This window comes from Melospiza melodia, chromosome Z (genome assembly GCF_035770615.1).
Source record: "Melospiza melodia melodia isolate bMelMel2 chromosome Z, bMelMel2.pri, whole genome shotgun sequence".
Classification (NCBI taxonomy): Eukaryota; Metazoa; Chordata; class Aves; order Passeriformes; family Passerellidae; genus Melospiza; species Melospiza melodia.
In genome coordinates this window covers 34991499-35009810 of record NC_086226.1, presented here as the reverse complement: position 1 = coordinate 35009810, position 18312 = coordinate 34991499, and the positions used below count along the sequence as shown (strand labels likewise).

The window sequence follows — 18312 nt, the reverse complement described above, 5'->3', positions numbered from 1 at the left end:
GCCCAAAACAGGAGAAAAAAATCTTAATCCAGGTCATGGCTCCTTCCATTCTGCACTATGAAATCTAGAGAAGTCCTGCTTTATACTTTGTCAATACTGCAGCCTGCACTGCCTGCAGATCTAATTGCAATGTATCTTAGAGTTATTATTTCATTAATACTACATATCGTTAAAGTATCTAAAAGCAGTATCTGTTAAGAACAAGATACAAAATTATGTGCCACATAACTGATACCATTTTGGGGAAAACCATAAAAAAGGCTAGGTGGGATACATACGTAACTTGGATCAGCATTAGTCAAAGAGGCTCATACTTAGAAATAAAATCCATTACTTTTTGAAAACTGTACAAAAAAAAAACAGGAAACACTAACAAGCTTAGGCTGCTCTCATATTTCATTCACTGCAAATTTTCTTCTGCAGAGAGAGCATTACTAGGTTTTTACCTGAATACAGCTTCACATGGTAACAGAAAATTATTTTTGAACCCACAAGTGAATTTCATCTTAATATACTAATATTGAAAGCTATTGGCTTTTTAACATTAAAATCTAATTCAACTATGACTCCTTGTAAATACAAGCATGAAGCCTGAGTAACAGCAATTTGTCAAACTGGGCATAAAATGACAGGTCAAAGTAACTGAAAGAACATACAAGCACTTCACCCATGTTACATTAATGCCAATATAATGAATATTAGGTGGCAGAAAGTAGTCATCCAAATCCCACTTACATACAACAGAAAACATGCAAGAAGTTCAAAACCAGGGTCAAAAGTGAATTTTTGAGAAGGGATTTCATTCTTATAATTACTATAAAATTCTGTTAAAGCCCACAAACGAGAACAAATAATTTTAGCACTGTAATTATTCTTTTAAGCTTATTTGAGTGAAACTATTTATTGCTGTCCCATTATGTATTTAGCAACCATCTGCTCTTGCAGGGCTTCCTTCCTTATACTTTTATTCTCCACAATTAGGCTAGTGTACAATTTTATTTTTTCAAATCCCTACTTCCTTCCGACCACATCATGTCTAGATATGACCCCAAATCAAAGCAATTCAGAAACTAAACTACTGCTTAGGTAGCACAGACATCAACATTTAATTAACATCCAGTAGGCAGGTGAACTGTTGAAACCTTATTAACTTATCAGATCCCGAAACACTTTTCTTTTTTTCTCATTATCTAGTTTACCAAAACATTTCTGATCATTTCAAATATTGCAGATTCCTTCTAGGATTTGATGCTTCTGTTTCAGTAAGATACCTGACTTGCTGCTGCATTTACTGAAAATTTCTCTCTTGCACAGCGTAAAAACAACAAAATTATTTTTCCCATTGAGGATATGAAAATAAATTTCCATTCCATAAACCTAATTTGACCTTAGACTCCAGTAAAATAATATGACAGAAAGCTCTCATGAAACTAAAAGCTTACTTAGAGAAAGTAGTTTATTCTCTTTATTCAGAAATTTAAATCTTCTATGGAGCAACCACCAAGTTTGTGAACAAAACAGCAATATAAAAAGGGTGGCCATGAACATAACACACAGATATGATATACTGATAATAACACTACAGCTTTAGCCTTTACTTTTCACTGCAATATTTAGCAATTCTGCTCAAATTATAAAAGCATTAATGTACTCTATATGAATGCAGTTCAAACCAAAAGGTTCAAAGAACTCAAATTAATTTCCCAAATTTCAACTTCTAGAAATTTAATCAAAACTAAATTCAATTCCAAAACCACACTTCGCCTGCTAGTTTAGGAGACAGGATGGGCATACACTTGGCATTAACAACTGATAGCTCCAAATATTCAACAGAGAAAACATCAACAGTTCCTAACAACTACTACAGAGAATATTCACACACAAAATATAATAGCTATTTCTTAAAAATACAAGCTTCCTTTATACTTGGGCATTTTTTTAATATCAAAACCTGATGTTTTGTTTTAAACACTCACTTTCTCATTAAATTATTTGAATATGAAACATCATTTTTCAAGACAATACTTATTTGCAGAAGGTCCTGTAGTGACATGGGTTGTGGTGTTTATCACTTCTGGTATCTCATCATAGTAGTCTGGCATTGTTAAAGAAAGTCACTGAAAAATCTCAGCTACTCTCTGGCAGTCTCAAATTTCACAGAGTGTAGCACAGACAGATAAGCAGATATACCAAAACGGCTCCAACACACACAGGTGCAAAAACAGTTGTAAATCTATGTTTTGGGTTTGGGAATTTTTTTTTTTACTTTTGGTACAATCTTGTGATATTTACACATTTTTAGTAATATGCTATACTTCGGTCACTACTTATTCAGTATCTAATTTGCAAACATGTAAACCATACATTGCAAAGAGTTTCAAGGACGCTAGTTCGTCTGTTATCTTTTGCTTTTATATAATTAAAATCTTAAATTTTAGGGTAAATCTAATTAGAATAGTTTTAGGAAAGACTTCTGAAATATTTTATATAGGCCATAAACAAAATCAAGATAGCAGCAGCAACCAAACCCTTATGACTGTAGGTTATTTTTTTGCAGCAGTTTAGATGCAATTAATGACAATTTCTTGCTATCACTTGGTACATTTTTCCTTGAAATCAAGGTTTAAGTGTCTTAGGGGAAAAGATAATATGCTCCTGACCAGTCCATACTAGCCATCAAGTGTAGGAGAAAAATTAATGGAGACTGTGAATAAGGGAAGTTTAATGAGTACATCCTTTTGCCAATGCCATAACGTGACATGCAATTAAAGAAGTTGGCAGTGCTCTGTGTAACCTTCTGAATTATGCAGACTCTGATAGTCAGACTAAGACTAAAGCCACATTTTTCACTCTTATCATTAAAATTGCACCGTTACCTGTCAGGCAAGCTAAATAAATCCACGGCCAAACACTGATGACAACTGCAAAATCATATTTTAAAGAGCTCCTTTAAATGCTAATAGTCTATTAGAGGCGTGGGTGAGCATTCCTTTAACTAGGGGGATTAAAAAAATGGAGGGGAAGATAAAATAGCTTCAGAGAATCATCCTTATAAAGAAATGAGGATGTACAAGTAATTATGTAAGAAATTCTGACTTTATAAATGAGGACATAACTATCATGAGGACAGCATGACATTTTATTAGGCACTTTCTTACCATTTAGCTAACTTTACATATAGACAACTTTTTGAGAAGAAAATTAAAATTTCTAAGTAATTTTAACAAATGACAGTGGCAAAATTCTATAATAATCTAATGAATATTTATAATTGCATACTGTAAGTGCTTACACTCACAAAATGCCAATTACCTAACTGGCAGAACTCATACTGGCTGACATATCAGACTTGATACACAATGAGAAAAAGCAGACATTCATTTACAAATTACTAGAAACCTGGGGAACCTCTTAACCCCTTCCCCACAATACATAAACATACTTAACTCAAAGGGGTAAAATGAAAACTACTCGTGTACCAGAAACCAAAATGAAGAAAGATAAATTAAAATACTTCATATTTTAAGCTCAGTAAAGTCTCCTCTACTTCAGAATGGTACCACTCTACGCAGGTAGTTCCACCAAAAATAAGCCTATCCCCAAGGACCACAGTTTGTGGCCTGTTTTGGAAAGCACTGACTGAGTAAAAGTAAACATGGCAATCTCCCATTCAAGAGTGACAGACATGGAAATAACATTCACCTGCAGAAGGGGAGTGCTTAGCTTTCAACATGATGTCAAATGCTGCCTGTGGGTACAATCAGGAACCACCCCAAACAAAGCTGATCATTGACACTATAATCCTTCCAAAATCTGTTTCCATTTTCTTATTAGAGAAGAAATGTTCCTATCACTCTCTAGCATCTTTCAGTGTTGTGTTCCACTAAAATACACACAACTGTAGGAATAAAAAAGATAACTACTTTGCTAAATAAATCATTAAAAGCTTTCAATATCTCCAGAGAAGGACATTCCAAAACACTGTAATACTGACATTACACTGCAGTAAGCAAACTAATTATTTCCAGATAGATAGATATGGGTAGGAGAAGAGGCCATAGTACTATTCTAGCCACTCTGGCATCAGGAATTACAAGGATGACAAAGGATGCTGAAGAGCTCAAAACGCAGAACCCTAGATAGTGGTGGAGGCCCACACATTTTCTACAACAAACAAGAGGTAGAATGCTGCCACTGACCATATTCACTAGTCATTACTTTAGGGACTAAGGGCACATCTAATAAAACTCAACTCAGCCTGGAAGAGTACTCTTGCAGCTGTATGTTCATGAACAAGCCATTAAGGTTGTAGACAAGCACAAATGACTGATAACAGTAGGAAAATCACAACATTTGTGAATTTACTCATCCAGGTTGCTGTCACACTCTAGCTTAAATACAAATTTCCTCCAAAAAACTTCAAGTCCTTGCATGTTTTTCAAAAAGCCATTCCCATTAGAGCTACTGTGTGTCTATCCACACTTTTCTCATGTACTTAACATGGAGCTACTCACTCCACAAGTGCATCCTTCCTGCCTGAATGTTATTGGTCCCCACTGTTATACACAGCAGTTTAAAGAACGAAGTCTTCAACCTACTTTATGAAATAGCAAGATTTTTTTTAATAAATTAATGAAAATGTACATGGATGGATGAGTGATAAACAGGCAGTAAGAATACAAAATACAGAAAATATTGCCTATGCATGAACTTGTCAAACATCAAAAAATAAGCTAACATTAACTGGATAGCAAAAGCAGACAATTATATAACATTTAATTTGGCCAAAACCCTAAGTAATACCAGGAAATTACTGTTCCGTGAAAAGGTGCTGCAACACACTAATCAGGAAAGTAGCAGTTATTGTTCTTTTTCTAATGTGAATTTCTAACCACTAACGCAATGTGCAGCTGTGAGAAGATAAACAGGATGCTAGATTGAAGGACAAGCACATATGATTAAAATGCAGCACTACTGTTGATACCAAAAGCATGCCATTACGTCTATCTCTGTATGGTACTGCCTAGATGAGAAAATTAGTGTGGCTAACAATTTGTCATTTCATAATCTGCTTAGTCAAACTAGTCAGCCCAAGAGCCACTGTGAACAACTGCTCTGCACTGAGTCCTGTCTTATCTGCTCTAAAATCCTTCACTCATGACACTGTCAAAGGTGTTGTTCTTGAATCAGAAAATTATTTGTGTCAAACTGTTTTAAATTAATAATGCTGGAACCTACCTTCTACCTTCCCCTAAAATGCAGAAAGTCTAGAGTTCCACATATTTGTAATTATAAACCTGATCACTAACTAGAGAAACAATTAAAATCCATGAACTAATATTACACAGAGAATAAAAATGGTTACTGTTTAAAACTTTCCCCAAAATTTTATGCATAAAACAACTCTGAGGGAAGAATGAGAATACATGTAATCTTCATTTTTCCCCCACTGTTATTGTCTACTACCTCTCTCTCCTCTCTAAAATAAACCAGTGCTTCAGCTATAGGCTAGAGAAAACAACTGGCAAAAGGAAAAAAATTCTCAGAAAGTGTTAGACACAGCACAGACGCCTGTTTTCCTTTCAGCAGAACCTTGAAAATCTGAGCTTGCTACTGGTACCAATCCTGGCCACCACAGAGCCGCAAGCTGAGGGAAGAATCTCACTCTCACTTTGGCATTCTCAAGACCCCCTATCAGCCATCCACATAAGACAGAATTCTGTTCTGCCTCTGCAGCTGAGAAATCCTGAATTTACCTTGGATATCTAAAGTAAAATCTAGTCAGGCAACTGGCTAGTGAGGCATTCCAACAGGAAAAATTACTACAACACATTAATCATTGAAAACACATTAATCCAAACATTGTTTAAACACTGTATTCCATTTAAAACTTTTTTTTGTTTCAACTGTGCAAATGGAGTTGCGTAAGAAGCCTGAAGAGACAGGATGCAGCAAGTATCTGTAGTATAATCCCTGAGATACAGCAAAACCAGAGTGACTCACATTGTTCTAGTAAAAGAAACAATCAATTGACAGAATCCATTTCACACACTCAGTTTGAAGCTAAGTTTGGCAGTCTATCAATTGTATAAGTGAAATTTTCATAGCCTTGACATAAATACATCCACTAAAGAAAGACTTTTTATTTGAGAAACAGCTTTCTTAAATGATATGGGTAACTGAAAGATAAAGCTGTCATTAGAGAAGGTTTTATTAAGTTACAGACTGCCAGAAATAATTGGCTTTTGCAGCAGGAAATCTGGAACAGCTGAACATAGTTCAAAATAATATGGTTATCTAAAGGAATTTATTTTTTTCCTTCCTCTAACAGAAACTTCACAGGAAGACAGATGTAGTTCAGCACGTTACATTTTAGCTAACATCTCCTTAAAAATATTTCAAATATACTTATAAACAACATAATACTGTTACATTTACTGGGAAAAAACCTTTTAAAGCAGCTGCTCGGTTCACCTTTAGCTAGATGGTTATCCTGACTACCCATCTGATCAAAAAAAAAGAAAAATTTCTATGCATATAAAAAGCAATGAAGCCTCTAAACTACACATAAGTGTTCCCTGATTTTTTTTTAGATAGTGACTACATAGACTACGGCTTTGACAGATACTACATATTATACAGATACTAACATAGCTTTTTGGGAGCAACATCTAAATTCTCGACAGACAATACAACAGACAAGAATGGTCAGGAAACCCAACAGACTAAATGTAAACTCATTCAGTCTGGTCTTCCTGAATGTCAAACACACAAAAATAATCTGAAGGTAACTATGGACTGAACTCTCACCTAAATGTGTTATACATGACTTCTAGTATTGACAACTTAGAAGTCAGTGTATTCAGCATTTTCATTTAAAACTTGCATTTTCTATGTATGTCCAGGAATGACAATGGCTACTGAAAGGATAATAGGAAAATCTCCTTGCTATAAAACCTATAGTGTTTCACAGAAACAACACAGTCTTCCATAGCAACTCTTTCTTACACTTAATGTCATAAAGGAGAAAACCAGGATGAAAGTTCAGATCACCTGTAACAGGAAAGAAAACTGAACACTGCTCCCTGGAAGGGACACCAAAATAGTAACATGTCAACTAAAGCAACTACATAATCACAGATGAGAGAAGCAGATAGTTCTAAGTTAACATGAGAACCAACAATAAAATTTGCTGGTTCCTCACTTTACCTAAATGACATTTCCTATGAAATGGAAGAAAGGTTACTGTAATGCTTTTGAAGCCAAATAAGAAGTTAATATAATGTAGCACAGAATTTCTGTCTTAATAAAATTTCTATTGGCAGAGAACAACAAGCAAATAAAACTATTTGTATTGGAAATACAATAGTTAGCTGCAGAATGGTGAAATACTTTAAAAACAATTCCAAGGGTCTTTGAAGTATTCTTATTTAATATATTGTACATTTGCTTACCTATTTAATGATGGCAGAAGAGAAAGCAATGCCAAAGCAGAAAGTTTTCTTCTTTCTGGCTGAGTGATGTTATCCATCCGATCAACCCACATTTCAATCATGTTACCAAGAATTTGGTCCGACTGCATTGGGAAACACCATGTTCTTTTTCAATTATAAGTACATCAGTGTGTTTCGAAAAGAACTTAATTTTTCTAGCAAATGAATACATTATTTAGTCTTGGAAAGCCACTACACAGTTGTATACCTGACAGAGGGAATAAGCAACATGTACTTTTTACATTTTCTATGACAATGCTTCTAGGCCCTGAACCCTACATACCATTAGCTGTAACCTAGATGCTTGAAATGTATTTCATTTATGGAGAGAAAACTAATTCAGGACAGCAAATTATTCCGTTTTTCCCTAACAGTCTCATAGAAACAAAGCACGTGGACTTACTCTGTTTTATCTACACAGCGACCAATTAAAAAAAAAAAAAGACTGGTCGTTATTTGTTTGAAAACTGTATTATACCCAAAAAGCAAATTTCACTGAAAGACATAATAGAACACCTGTAGCAAAAGACCCTCAGTGAAACTGAATCACACTGAATTTGATACTCTAGAAATGCAGAGGAGAATCATTAGACCATCCTCCAGGCTGCAAGATCCATCAAGATGGCACAAGGAAAGAAATTCTCCCCCTACAATTGCATGTGAACTAAGGGGGTTTACATGGCTAATTGTGGGACAAAGCAGGAAGAGAATTTAGGGACTCTAAAAACATCCCATTAAAATTTTTAAAGTAATTATGGGAACATGTAAAAGTTGTTACATGGTGTTCAGGGAAAGGAGAGAAGGAGGGAGAAGAGCCCCTTTTCAAGATTAACTGGGCAGGAACAATCATGGATAATAGAGGGAAAAGTTTAGTCAGATCAAAAGAAGGCAAGAATACTCTATGTAATACAGCTGAAATACCAAGACACAAAAAACACGAAAGGACAAAAATGGACAATAAACCTTACCTCCTGACCCAATTCACATGCCATCTGGCTCAAAAGTAATGAAAAAAACCTTGCATTTTGTAGTAGAACTCTACCCATGATCCCCAGATAAGTAGACATCACCACTGGGTACCTCTGAAATTAAAATAAACAAAACAAAAGGTGCTTAGTTTAAGTAAAAGAAAAATATTTGACACACACAGCAGCAGTACCTGGAAAATACTTGTATGCATCCCTTTCATGCATGTCTTGACTTGTATGCATGTCTTTCACGAAATTTTAAGTTATAAATTGCAATTTAAGAGCATCTAGGAACAGAAGACTGAGTGAGCAATCTTTACCAGTTTTCAGTTCTTACAATATGAAAACTAAAGCAATTTCAAAGTCTATTTCATCCAAACAGACTCATCCCTCAACTTGCAGGGTGATTTTACTTTAAATTTCAAAACCTGTATCTTAAGGAACTAACAGTTTATTGTACTGTTAAAACACCACTTTTGAAGTTGATGCTGGTTCCAAGTTACTGCTTACAATTTCAGTAAAATTAAGAACACTTAGTATCTCTGAAGTTTTTACTTTTTTCAGATAGAAGCCATAATACATTTGCCAAAAACTAATCTGCAGGTGTCTCAAAATTAACTGGATAGAGGAATAAGTTCACTAGTATATTATCTTTGGTTATTTTAAAAGAAGCTATGGATTTTTTCATATTAAATTCAGCACATAACAATGTAACTGTATTTTGTGAAATAGCCTACCTGAAAAACAAAATGCTAACATTTACCTGAAAATTCTAACCCAGAGTAATATATTTCGAATGGGGTACAATGAATTTATTAGTCATAAATCAGAAGACATTTTAAAAATCCACTCTCTATCCTTGTGCTTTGAACAGCAAAAAGTACTTTGCTATATAGCATTACTTGCTTAAATTTGGAAATCTTATCCAGCTCAGATACTGGAGCTACTTATTGATATTTGAAGGTCTTCAACTGAGAAAAAAGCAAAGATTTTGATCAAAAAAGTAAAAAAGCTTAAAGAATTCCATCCACTGATTCCTGCTAGAAACTGAAAGCAGTTCTAGTTACAGTTAAAGCATATTTGATTTTACTCATTTGTTGTCTACAAAGAGAGAACATGGAGATGTTATGGCATGTAAGCCAGCAAAATCCTAAAGACTATCTCACACAACTCATTCAGCTCTTCATATTAGATATATCAGTTAGGAAAAGAAGGTCAAGTTGATCTTCTCCTGGTTCAGTTTGTTTTTCTCTCATCCAGGTACAATTAAAAAGGAATAGTATGTGTCTTAAAAAAAACCAAACACATAACAATAAAAAACTCCATCACTGACTAAGGGTTATACTAGGCCTAATGTTATAACTCTTAAAAATGTTAATGGTGAAGAAACAGTGGAACAGCAGAATTAAATTTCTGCTATTTTATTAAAACAAACGCTGCATGACAAAACAAGTGCTGGACAGGTTGTTTTTTCTTGTGCTACTATGTTACCTTTAAAGATTTTTAAAGTAGATATGAAAAATCTATCTGATGCTCTTAAAACAAGAGAAAATACAACATCAGTATGAAAAAGCTGGAGATAATGGAAGGTACTTTCATTTTCCAAATGAAAAGTAGAGAGTAGTTAAAAGAACTCTTACCTCCCCTTCTATAATCCCCCTGAATACTGATGGCAGAAGGGGTTGAAACATTTGAGGACCCAACACAGGGTTGACTTTTAGGACATTTTCTACAACCTTAAGAACAAAAGCAAATTAGACCATTAGCAAAGTACATTCATAAACCTTAACCAAAGCTTTAAACCCATGTGAACTGGTGTACACATATAAAGTGCTCAGAGGATGCTTACCATTAAATACCAGCAAATCCCAGATTGCTGAAACTATATTCTAGTAAAATATTCTGCAAACCTGATTTGCATAAATACACCTGGTTAAAGCTGACAGGCCAATGAAACCCACCTAGCCAAGCACCTCACAAGCCTCCCCATGGCCCAGGCAAAGTTGATGAGATGGTTTGGAAAAAGAGACCTTGTTATGGTTCCAGGAAAAGCAGAGGATTGAGGTGCTTGGTAGGGTGAAGTACCAGCAGTTCAGAGCGTATTTCCATAGCTGTCATGTCATTTTTTGAGAGCCTGCTGATTAGGATCTACCAGCTCCTTGCAGGTGTGCTCTCAGAGGTGCTATTCTGGGCACCTTGCTCTGGTTCCCAATGTTTAAAATCTTTACCCTTTGTTTTTCAGATTCTTTTCCCCTCATGTGCTGTTCCCTGAAGTAATTTGTTTTCCTGCCTTCTTCCATTTTTCTTTTGCCCAGATGTTTGTGCTCCACCCTTGTACCAAGAGAGATGGGAAGAGGCTGTGAGAATAATGGGCTGAGGGCTCCTCACTCCTACTTCCAAGTAGAGAAAGTGATGCCACATGCATGAACACACTGATGTGTTTTCAAGAACATAAAGGTATCATAAATGTACCACACCTAAACACTCTTAGTCTCCATTTACTTCCACCTCAGAGGAATTTCAACAAGGACCAATTATTCTGTGCTCTTGACCAAATTGTCCTAAATATTTTTTTCTCCATTTTGAAACTTGTTCCCAATACCTTCATTTAATACTCTAGTTTTTGCACTGAGAAAAGTGTTAAGCAGTTGACCTTTCTCAATGCCTCTCAATTTTGTAGACCTTTAATATGCAGAGGTATAAAAAAGGCTTATTATAAACAGAGGTAAACATAACTTCTTCCCTACTCTTTCTGGGTACTGGAAGTTTTGGCCATCTCCTTCGTTCCTTGCACAGTCTTTTTAAACCTTTTATTGTCTGTGTCAAGATAATTATAAAATCAAGTCACATCAAGCCTCAGCAATCTTGCAACAAATTGTCTTATCAGTCCAAATTAGTATTTTTCAACCTTATTAATTTAATTACTGTTCTAATATCCATTTACAATCCACGAAAGCTGTTTGAATGAAACTACTTCAGAGAACACCCCCGGGTGTTTCTGTTCCCAATGCTTATCTAGATTTTGGGGTTTTTCTGTTTCACAAGTCAGCACAGTGAAGCCTGACAAAACTTTTGCTTTTTCTAAAAATAATTACAAGGATGATAGCTCAGTTATCCCTCTGGAATCAAGAGGGCATTGCTAGGAAACTGTTCCAAGTATACTACACAAATCTTGCAGCAAGGCCACACTGGGACCCAAGTGAATAAATTATTCTGTACTAGCAGTATAATTCCATTTTAGAAATTTGATTAAAAGCTGCTGCATAAAACATTTGCTCAACTACAGACTTTAAATAATATCACTGAATAGACTGGAATTGACATTTTAAATTTCAGACCTAGAGGTCTTATGCTCTTCACAGAAGTAACTACAAACAGGGGAGACTCTGAACTTCACCAGTTGTTTTCTGTCCTGGATTCTGGAACCAGCTGTGAATCCACCAAAGGGAAAGCTGGGATCCGATTTATATCCCCCATCACATTTACAATTAATTTAATTCAAATCCAAATTTTCATAAACAACACAGAGCCTCCTGTTAATGCAACCACTGTTACTAGTAGTACACTACAGCTACTAGTCAGTTACCTTGCAATCATACATTCCAACTTTATTTCCCAAAATTCTTTAAAAGACACATTCAAATCATTGTTATTAACACTTCAAAAGCTTATGAGTTCCACAACATCATTTTAAGGCAGTGTGAAAATATAAATTTCTGGTTCTTTGAAAAACCTTTAGCAACTTTATTTAAGCAGTTATGGCCATTACAACAGCAACTTAAGCCAAAGGCAAACAAAGATTGTTTGAACTCTGTGTCTGGTACAAATGGAAGTATGGTACACAAAGGAATTTCATGGAGACCACATACATATGCCATTCAATAAAGATAGGAGAAGTTTGCTCTATACTCACTTCAAGTAAGTAGTTAAACCACCACTGATGGTTTAACTCCAGTGTCAAATTCTGCTAAATACATTGGTTTCTTCTACATGTTCTAAATTCTACTTGAAAACATTACATGTACAAGCTGAGCCTCTGAATATTATTTTCATTATACTCCACCTTTAAAACTTGAACTTGACCTTCAATAGTTATGTCCTTCAAAAGCTCACAAAATGACCGACATAAGTCAGCAGCATACATCTGAAACAAAATGAAAACGAAGGTATTATGCAATGCATTTTATATATTGGTATACATTTCAAAACTCAATTCCATAGGGGTTTACATATGCCTAAAGATCCGGTTTCTCTTCAAAGATTGTATCTGTTAAAATGTTCATCATTCTAAACTCATTAAAATCTTATCTAAGCATTTTGTTCCATTTTTAACATTGCAGGACATCAAAACAATCTCGAAGAATTTTCTAATCAAGAAGGTGTGACAACAAGGTATAATATCTTGTTCAACTCCTGTTAGCATGTACATTCATAATTTTAATCTGGTAGGATAATAACAGTAACTATTATTACCCAGCATAGGACCATAAAGATATCAAACTATTAAATCAATCCACAAAGCATTGATTCTAAATAATATTTCTCAAATCTGAATGTCCACCATGCACCATAAAGAGCTAACATTAAAACAGTATGTTTGTATACACATATATGAATAAGAGTATAAATGTTTCTGTGTATGGCATGCTCCAAGACGAGAGAAAAAACAGTTTGCCAGTAAAGACCTGAGGCGGTAGTATGGATCTTTATATAATGGTAACATACCTCCAAAAATTCAGATGAAGATAAGAAAATATAAGCATTGATGATCTTAAAGCAATTTTTGAGATTTTCTGAACTCAGCTCTGGAAGAAACAGAAATCACAATTCAGAACCTGATCATCAAACTGAAGTACAACCAAGATGATTTCCTTCTAAAAGTCTTCTCCTCTCACAGCTTGTAGTGCCAGATGCCAACAAACAGAAAAAAGATCTTAGATCCAGTGCCAATCAGGCTTGCTCTCTCTCTCTCCAAAGACAATTACTGGTGTGGGATGACAGCTCTCGTGCTCAAATGGAAGCACAAGAAATCCTACAACCTCAAAAGCCAATGGCAACTAAAAACGAAAAACAGACAAACAAAAGTCAGATTTTGGATGCAATACTGGGTTAAGGAGATATTAAACACAGAATAAATGAAACATGTACTTTAGAGACTTGCAGTTACAGATAAATGGTCTCTCTCACACTGAGTCAGTACATGCTGAGCAAAAAGAACGAAATAAAGATTGCAGTTCTGCTCTTCTGACCCAGATGCCATATCAAATGGCATTGAGCTGACACACACTGAGCTGTAGGGCATAGCTTGAGTATTTCAATAAAGAAATACCAGCCTAAGAGACAGACACACATGGAGGAAGATTTACAGCAGCAGCTAGAAGAGAGAAAAAATGATATATCCTCAGGCATTACCTGTAAGACTGTTAAAGGAAAAAAAATCACTCTGGAACATGTATAAGCAGAACTCACAGCAAAATGAAAAGTTTCAAAGTTTCACATGGATGTTGATAATAGTGCAGAAAGTCCACATTGTGTAAAACCAAGGCAAAAGACCAAAGAACCTCAAAGAGATAAATTTCCTTTAAAGCAGTTTGGCAGACAAACTATCATTGGATAAAAGAGTTGGACCTCAGTTCCATCAGCTTTTAAATATCTAATAAAACCATTATGGAGAAGCAACAGGAAAATATTTTTACATTAATTTTAAATAAAATTCCTTCACCAGATGGAACAAGCATCATCTGGCTAAGACCTCATGTGTCTCCCAAGGCTTAGATGAAAGCAGTCATTTGAAAGTGTTGCTTACACCTAGCAATATTTATATATAAAAAGTTCTACCAAAATCAGTTATCGCCATGACTGTGGCTGCTTTTCCATTATAACATCTGTATTGTTCTGGGGAGGTTCAGCAGATTTGCTTTTTTCCCCCACTCATTAGGTGAATATTGATGCTCTTCCATTGGATATGGCCATAGGACAGTTTTGCATTCCTGTGTATGTTCATATGTCAGTACTCAGACAGGTCATATCTTGCAAATATTTATTATGAGTATTTTTGTCTCATGACTTGAAAAGAGATCACCTATCAATCCAAAATGCTCATCAAAACATTACAAGATAACTATGAGTTTAGTTTAAGTAGCATATTACTAGAGTTACACATTGAGTTCTCCTTAGAGGTCTGCATTTGTGTTTTTCTCTTTACTGGATAGAATAATATTTAAAGTTTCAGACACTGAAACAAGTAGATAAATTCTAAATAAATGGTCACATAAACATTAATTACTACTAAGTTTTCCATAACTTCCCATTATGTGATAAGCAATAAAAGGTAATAAAATGTGTGTAGCAAAAATTGTACTTCAGGTCAAAATGAAAACAGGTAGGACAGATGCAACAGAAATAACTGAGCCTCAGTCACTCAAACACAGCTCAATGTTTAGCAAAATTTTCTGGAAAGACCTCATGTTGAACTAACTACATTTAGAAGATAATTATACATCAATTCTCTTGCCAGGATTTCCTGAATCAAACATTTTTCTGAATTCATTAATGTGCTCCTTTGAGTTTTGTTTGGATCAGAGGAGTTAGACCAGTTTCAGTAACCTGGTTTTTGCCAGTGCCTTTATAAATACAGCACATGCACATTAATCTTAGTGCTTCTTGGAATAGATATGTCTAGACTATGACCGTATTCCCAACCTGAAATTGTACCAAATTCAACTGTCATTTTAAGCAGCCTCAGTGCAGAAATACTTCCATCCTCAGAAAATCAATGTATTTCTCCATTCCACATTATTCAATACATTGCAAAAGATGTATTAAAGAGACTGTGCAATCTCTTTACAGGGCAATTACATTTCAACAGAGTTTAAACAGTAGCACCAGCGCTGAACTGGTATGACTATTATGCTGTGAATATTTATTATACATCAGTGACAACACCATAATCTTTGAAGGTCGGTGACTTATGCAAGTGACATCAAGCCTTCATATCAAATGCAACATTCTGCTTCTAAAGGCAAATCTAATTGACTTGTATAACTCCTCTTACATCCACTTCCAACAACAGTAGTATCCTGAAATGGGAATAAAAAGATATTTTCATAACGACAATTATATCTGGAAGTGAACAACTACACATCATTTTCAGATTAGTTAAAAAAGGAAAATCAAAAACATATTTACAAATATCTTTCCCCTTCTCAAGTTCAAAAATCTCACATATGAATTCTTCTTCCCCTGCCCTCTGCTCTTCTACTTTGTCCATGTTCACCTCTGACATATTTTCTGAATGGCCTACACGCTTATATAGAAGCTAAACACACCAGCAAAATCATTACATTACCTGTATATTACAGTAATTCCATCCGGTAAAAATAAATTCAGAAAACAAAGGTCAGGAGGTTAATACTACTTACATTGTATTTTCAAGAAATCATTTTCTGGAGCATCTTGTTGCTAATTCTCCACCCCACCCCACAAGATATAAACATGGTAGTTACCTATTCAGAACTTCCCTTTACCTCATCTGTCCTTTGACTTTTACTTTGATGCCTTCAGACTGAATTGAAAACCAGTCTTGGAGAGATTATCTTTTTTCCCCTTATCTCAGACACTTAAGGCACACAAGAATTTGCAATTTTGACTTCTCACCTGTTCTGACAGCTACATCACCATGCTAAGAAGGACAGAAGAGTCTGACTTAAAAGTGCTGGAAGTTTCAGCTGAATGCAGCTACTGGTATACTAGAAAAATTCTGCTACATGTTTAAAACTGAACAGTTATTTAATTAACTAGCACTATTGATCATCAGTGATCAATATGTTTTCTTTTGCAAGATGCTGCACCTTAAACTATACTGTTGCACTTGATTTAAGTGAAGAATCTCTTTTTCAAGTGTCCTGAATGAAGTAGCTCCATGATGGGTAGCAGATGGCAGTATTGTACTGGTTTTCTAACTACCGTGTTTTAAAATAAGGTTAGCACTAATCCAAAATTCCAGCTCTATTTAAGCATCACAATACCATAGCTATGTCATGTGGAGGCTGTCTTGTGAGATTCTCCTGATATAAACAGTATTTGTAGGAAAAGAGCATATCAGAATGGTTTCCACTGGAAACCATTCCACCTGGAAAAATGTGCATAATTTGTAGCAATCAAAATTTTTGACAAACATAACACTCAAAAACAGTTTTTCAGAAATATGCTCAGGAAGTGAAGTAGTACAGAAGCCTATAGGGTGATTATACATCAGCTGGTGTGTTTCACTCCCAAGCCTGATTAAAAAAAAGTTTGAGATATGCATGTTTGAAGGCTTGTCCTAAGGAAACCCTACCCAGCTTAACTGTACTACTTACTCTACACCAGCATCACACAGCTTTCATTTTTCAGAATAAACAATTTCCCTTGAGAATGTATTTTTTTTCCAAAGGAGAGCATCACTATTCTCCAGGATCCATTCATAAAACAAGGAAAACATTATAAGTGTAGAATATTCCAGAGTACCTCTTTTCTAAGAGTATGCCAGGGTTTCCATTTCTATTCATCTCTACTCTCTGAAAAGTATCACATGAGGACTGGGGGGAAAATATCAGTAGCAAACAAATAAGCCACAAATACCGAGTACTTCTAAATTTAAGTCAAGCAGATTAGCAGTGTGACAAACCATGAAAATCACAGCCATTCATGCAGTGCAGGTGTCCTGCAGCAGACACCACCTCGGAGTGACACAGAAAAGAAGGCAGAAGGCGAAGTTGTAGTTATGGATGATCACAACAGTCATCAGGACTCAGCAGACACTGAATTTTAGCAGTAGCTGTGGAGTACTTCACCATAAAGCGACTACTACTAAACAGAGCACTTTTGTCATTAGAGATCTTGTATACAAGGGGAAATAACAGAAGACATCATAATCCACCTACCTTCCAAGACATAACTTTCTACTGACCAGTAGAAATAGAATAAAATATTAAGTCCTGAAAACAATTATCAATTAAAAAGCTAACTTCTGTAATTCTGTGAACACATTTCTCTTAAAAAATGGAACCATTTTCTGCAGTAGTGTTGAAACCTCAAAAGCACAGCTAAAGATCTAAACACAAACATATTAACAAAAAATTAAACCACTGAATTTTTATACTCCCTTTAATTATGAAGCAAAAGTACTTGAAATATCAGTATTTCCTAAGCATTGAATCCTATTTCTCATTACTAAGTTTATATTTTGCCAGCACTGCATTTCAGTGCTTGACCCAAGTGTTTATAGACATATCTAGGTAGTTTGAAAACATCCTACATTGCTATTAACTGGATAAGGGAAAAGCTAAGAACTTTACTCTGGTTGCAAGCAGAACATGCAAGTATTCCAGATAATCAGTATCAGTAACACTTGGCACATTTGGTGCTCAATTTCAGAAACTTCTTAAAATAACCTCTGAAATGATAAACTTTCTCTGAAATCTGTTTTATCTCTCATGTACAGCAGCTCCAATTTATTAAAAAAGAAGGGTATGTAGATCATAAGAGTTATAAAATTTGAGATCATATGTCAGACAACAAAAACCTATTCCTCAATTTTTGTTACAATTCTGCAAGCTCCCTTAGTACTTGCAACCACACAAGCATTGCTTAGTGCATGAACAACAAGTAGCAGGGAAAAAACCCTGAAATTTTATTGGTGAAAGACTTACCAAGAAGGGCAGACATATTCTGAAATATTCTCAGGAGCTCTGGTGTAAGATATGGACTGTTCTCCAATGTCACTAACCTAAGAACAGATCAAACAAAATGTTTAAGATGATGTATAAGTAACATTAAACAATCATTTTGACAGATGTAAATATTTTAAC

The 18312-nt window shown here is 35.1% G+C and overlaps 1 protein-coding gene across 3 annotated transcripts in view; it reads right to left on the bottom strand.

The window, feature by feature from the left end:
• The window catches only part of IPO11 (importin 11), a 114555-nt gene that overhangs the window by 51497 nt on the left and 44746 nt on the right, over positions 1-18312 (bottom strand). For all 3 annotated transcript variants that reach the window (XM_063180718.1, XM_063180717.1, XM_063180716.1), the window contains exons 24-29: positions 18154-18230; positions 13187-13266; positions 12525-12605; positions 10102-10197; positions 8462-8575; positions 7455-7576 (exon numbers count right to left, since the gene is read on the bottom strand). In XM_063180718.1, the coding sequence (XP_063036788.1) occupies positions 7455-7576; positions 8462-8575; positions 10102-10197; positions 12525-12605; positions 13187-13266; positions 18154-18230 (570 nt within the window). The remainder of the gene's footprint in view (positions 1-7454; positions 7577-8461; positions 8576-10101; positions 10198-12524; positions 12606-13186; positions 13267-18153; positions 18231-18312) is intronic.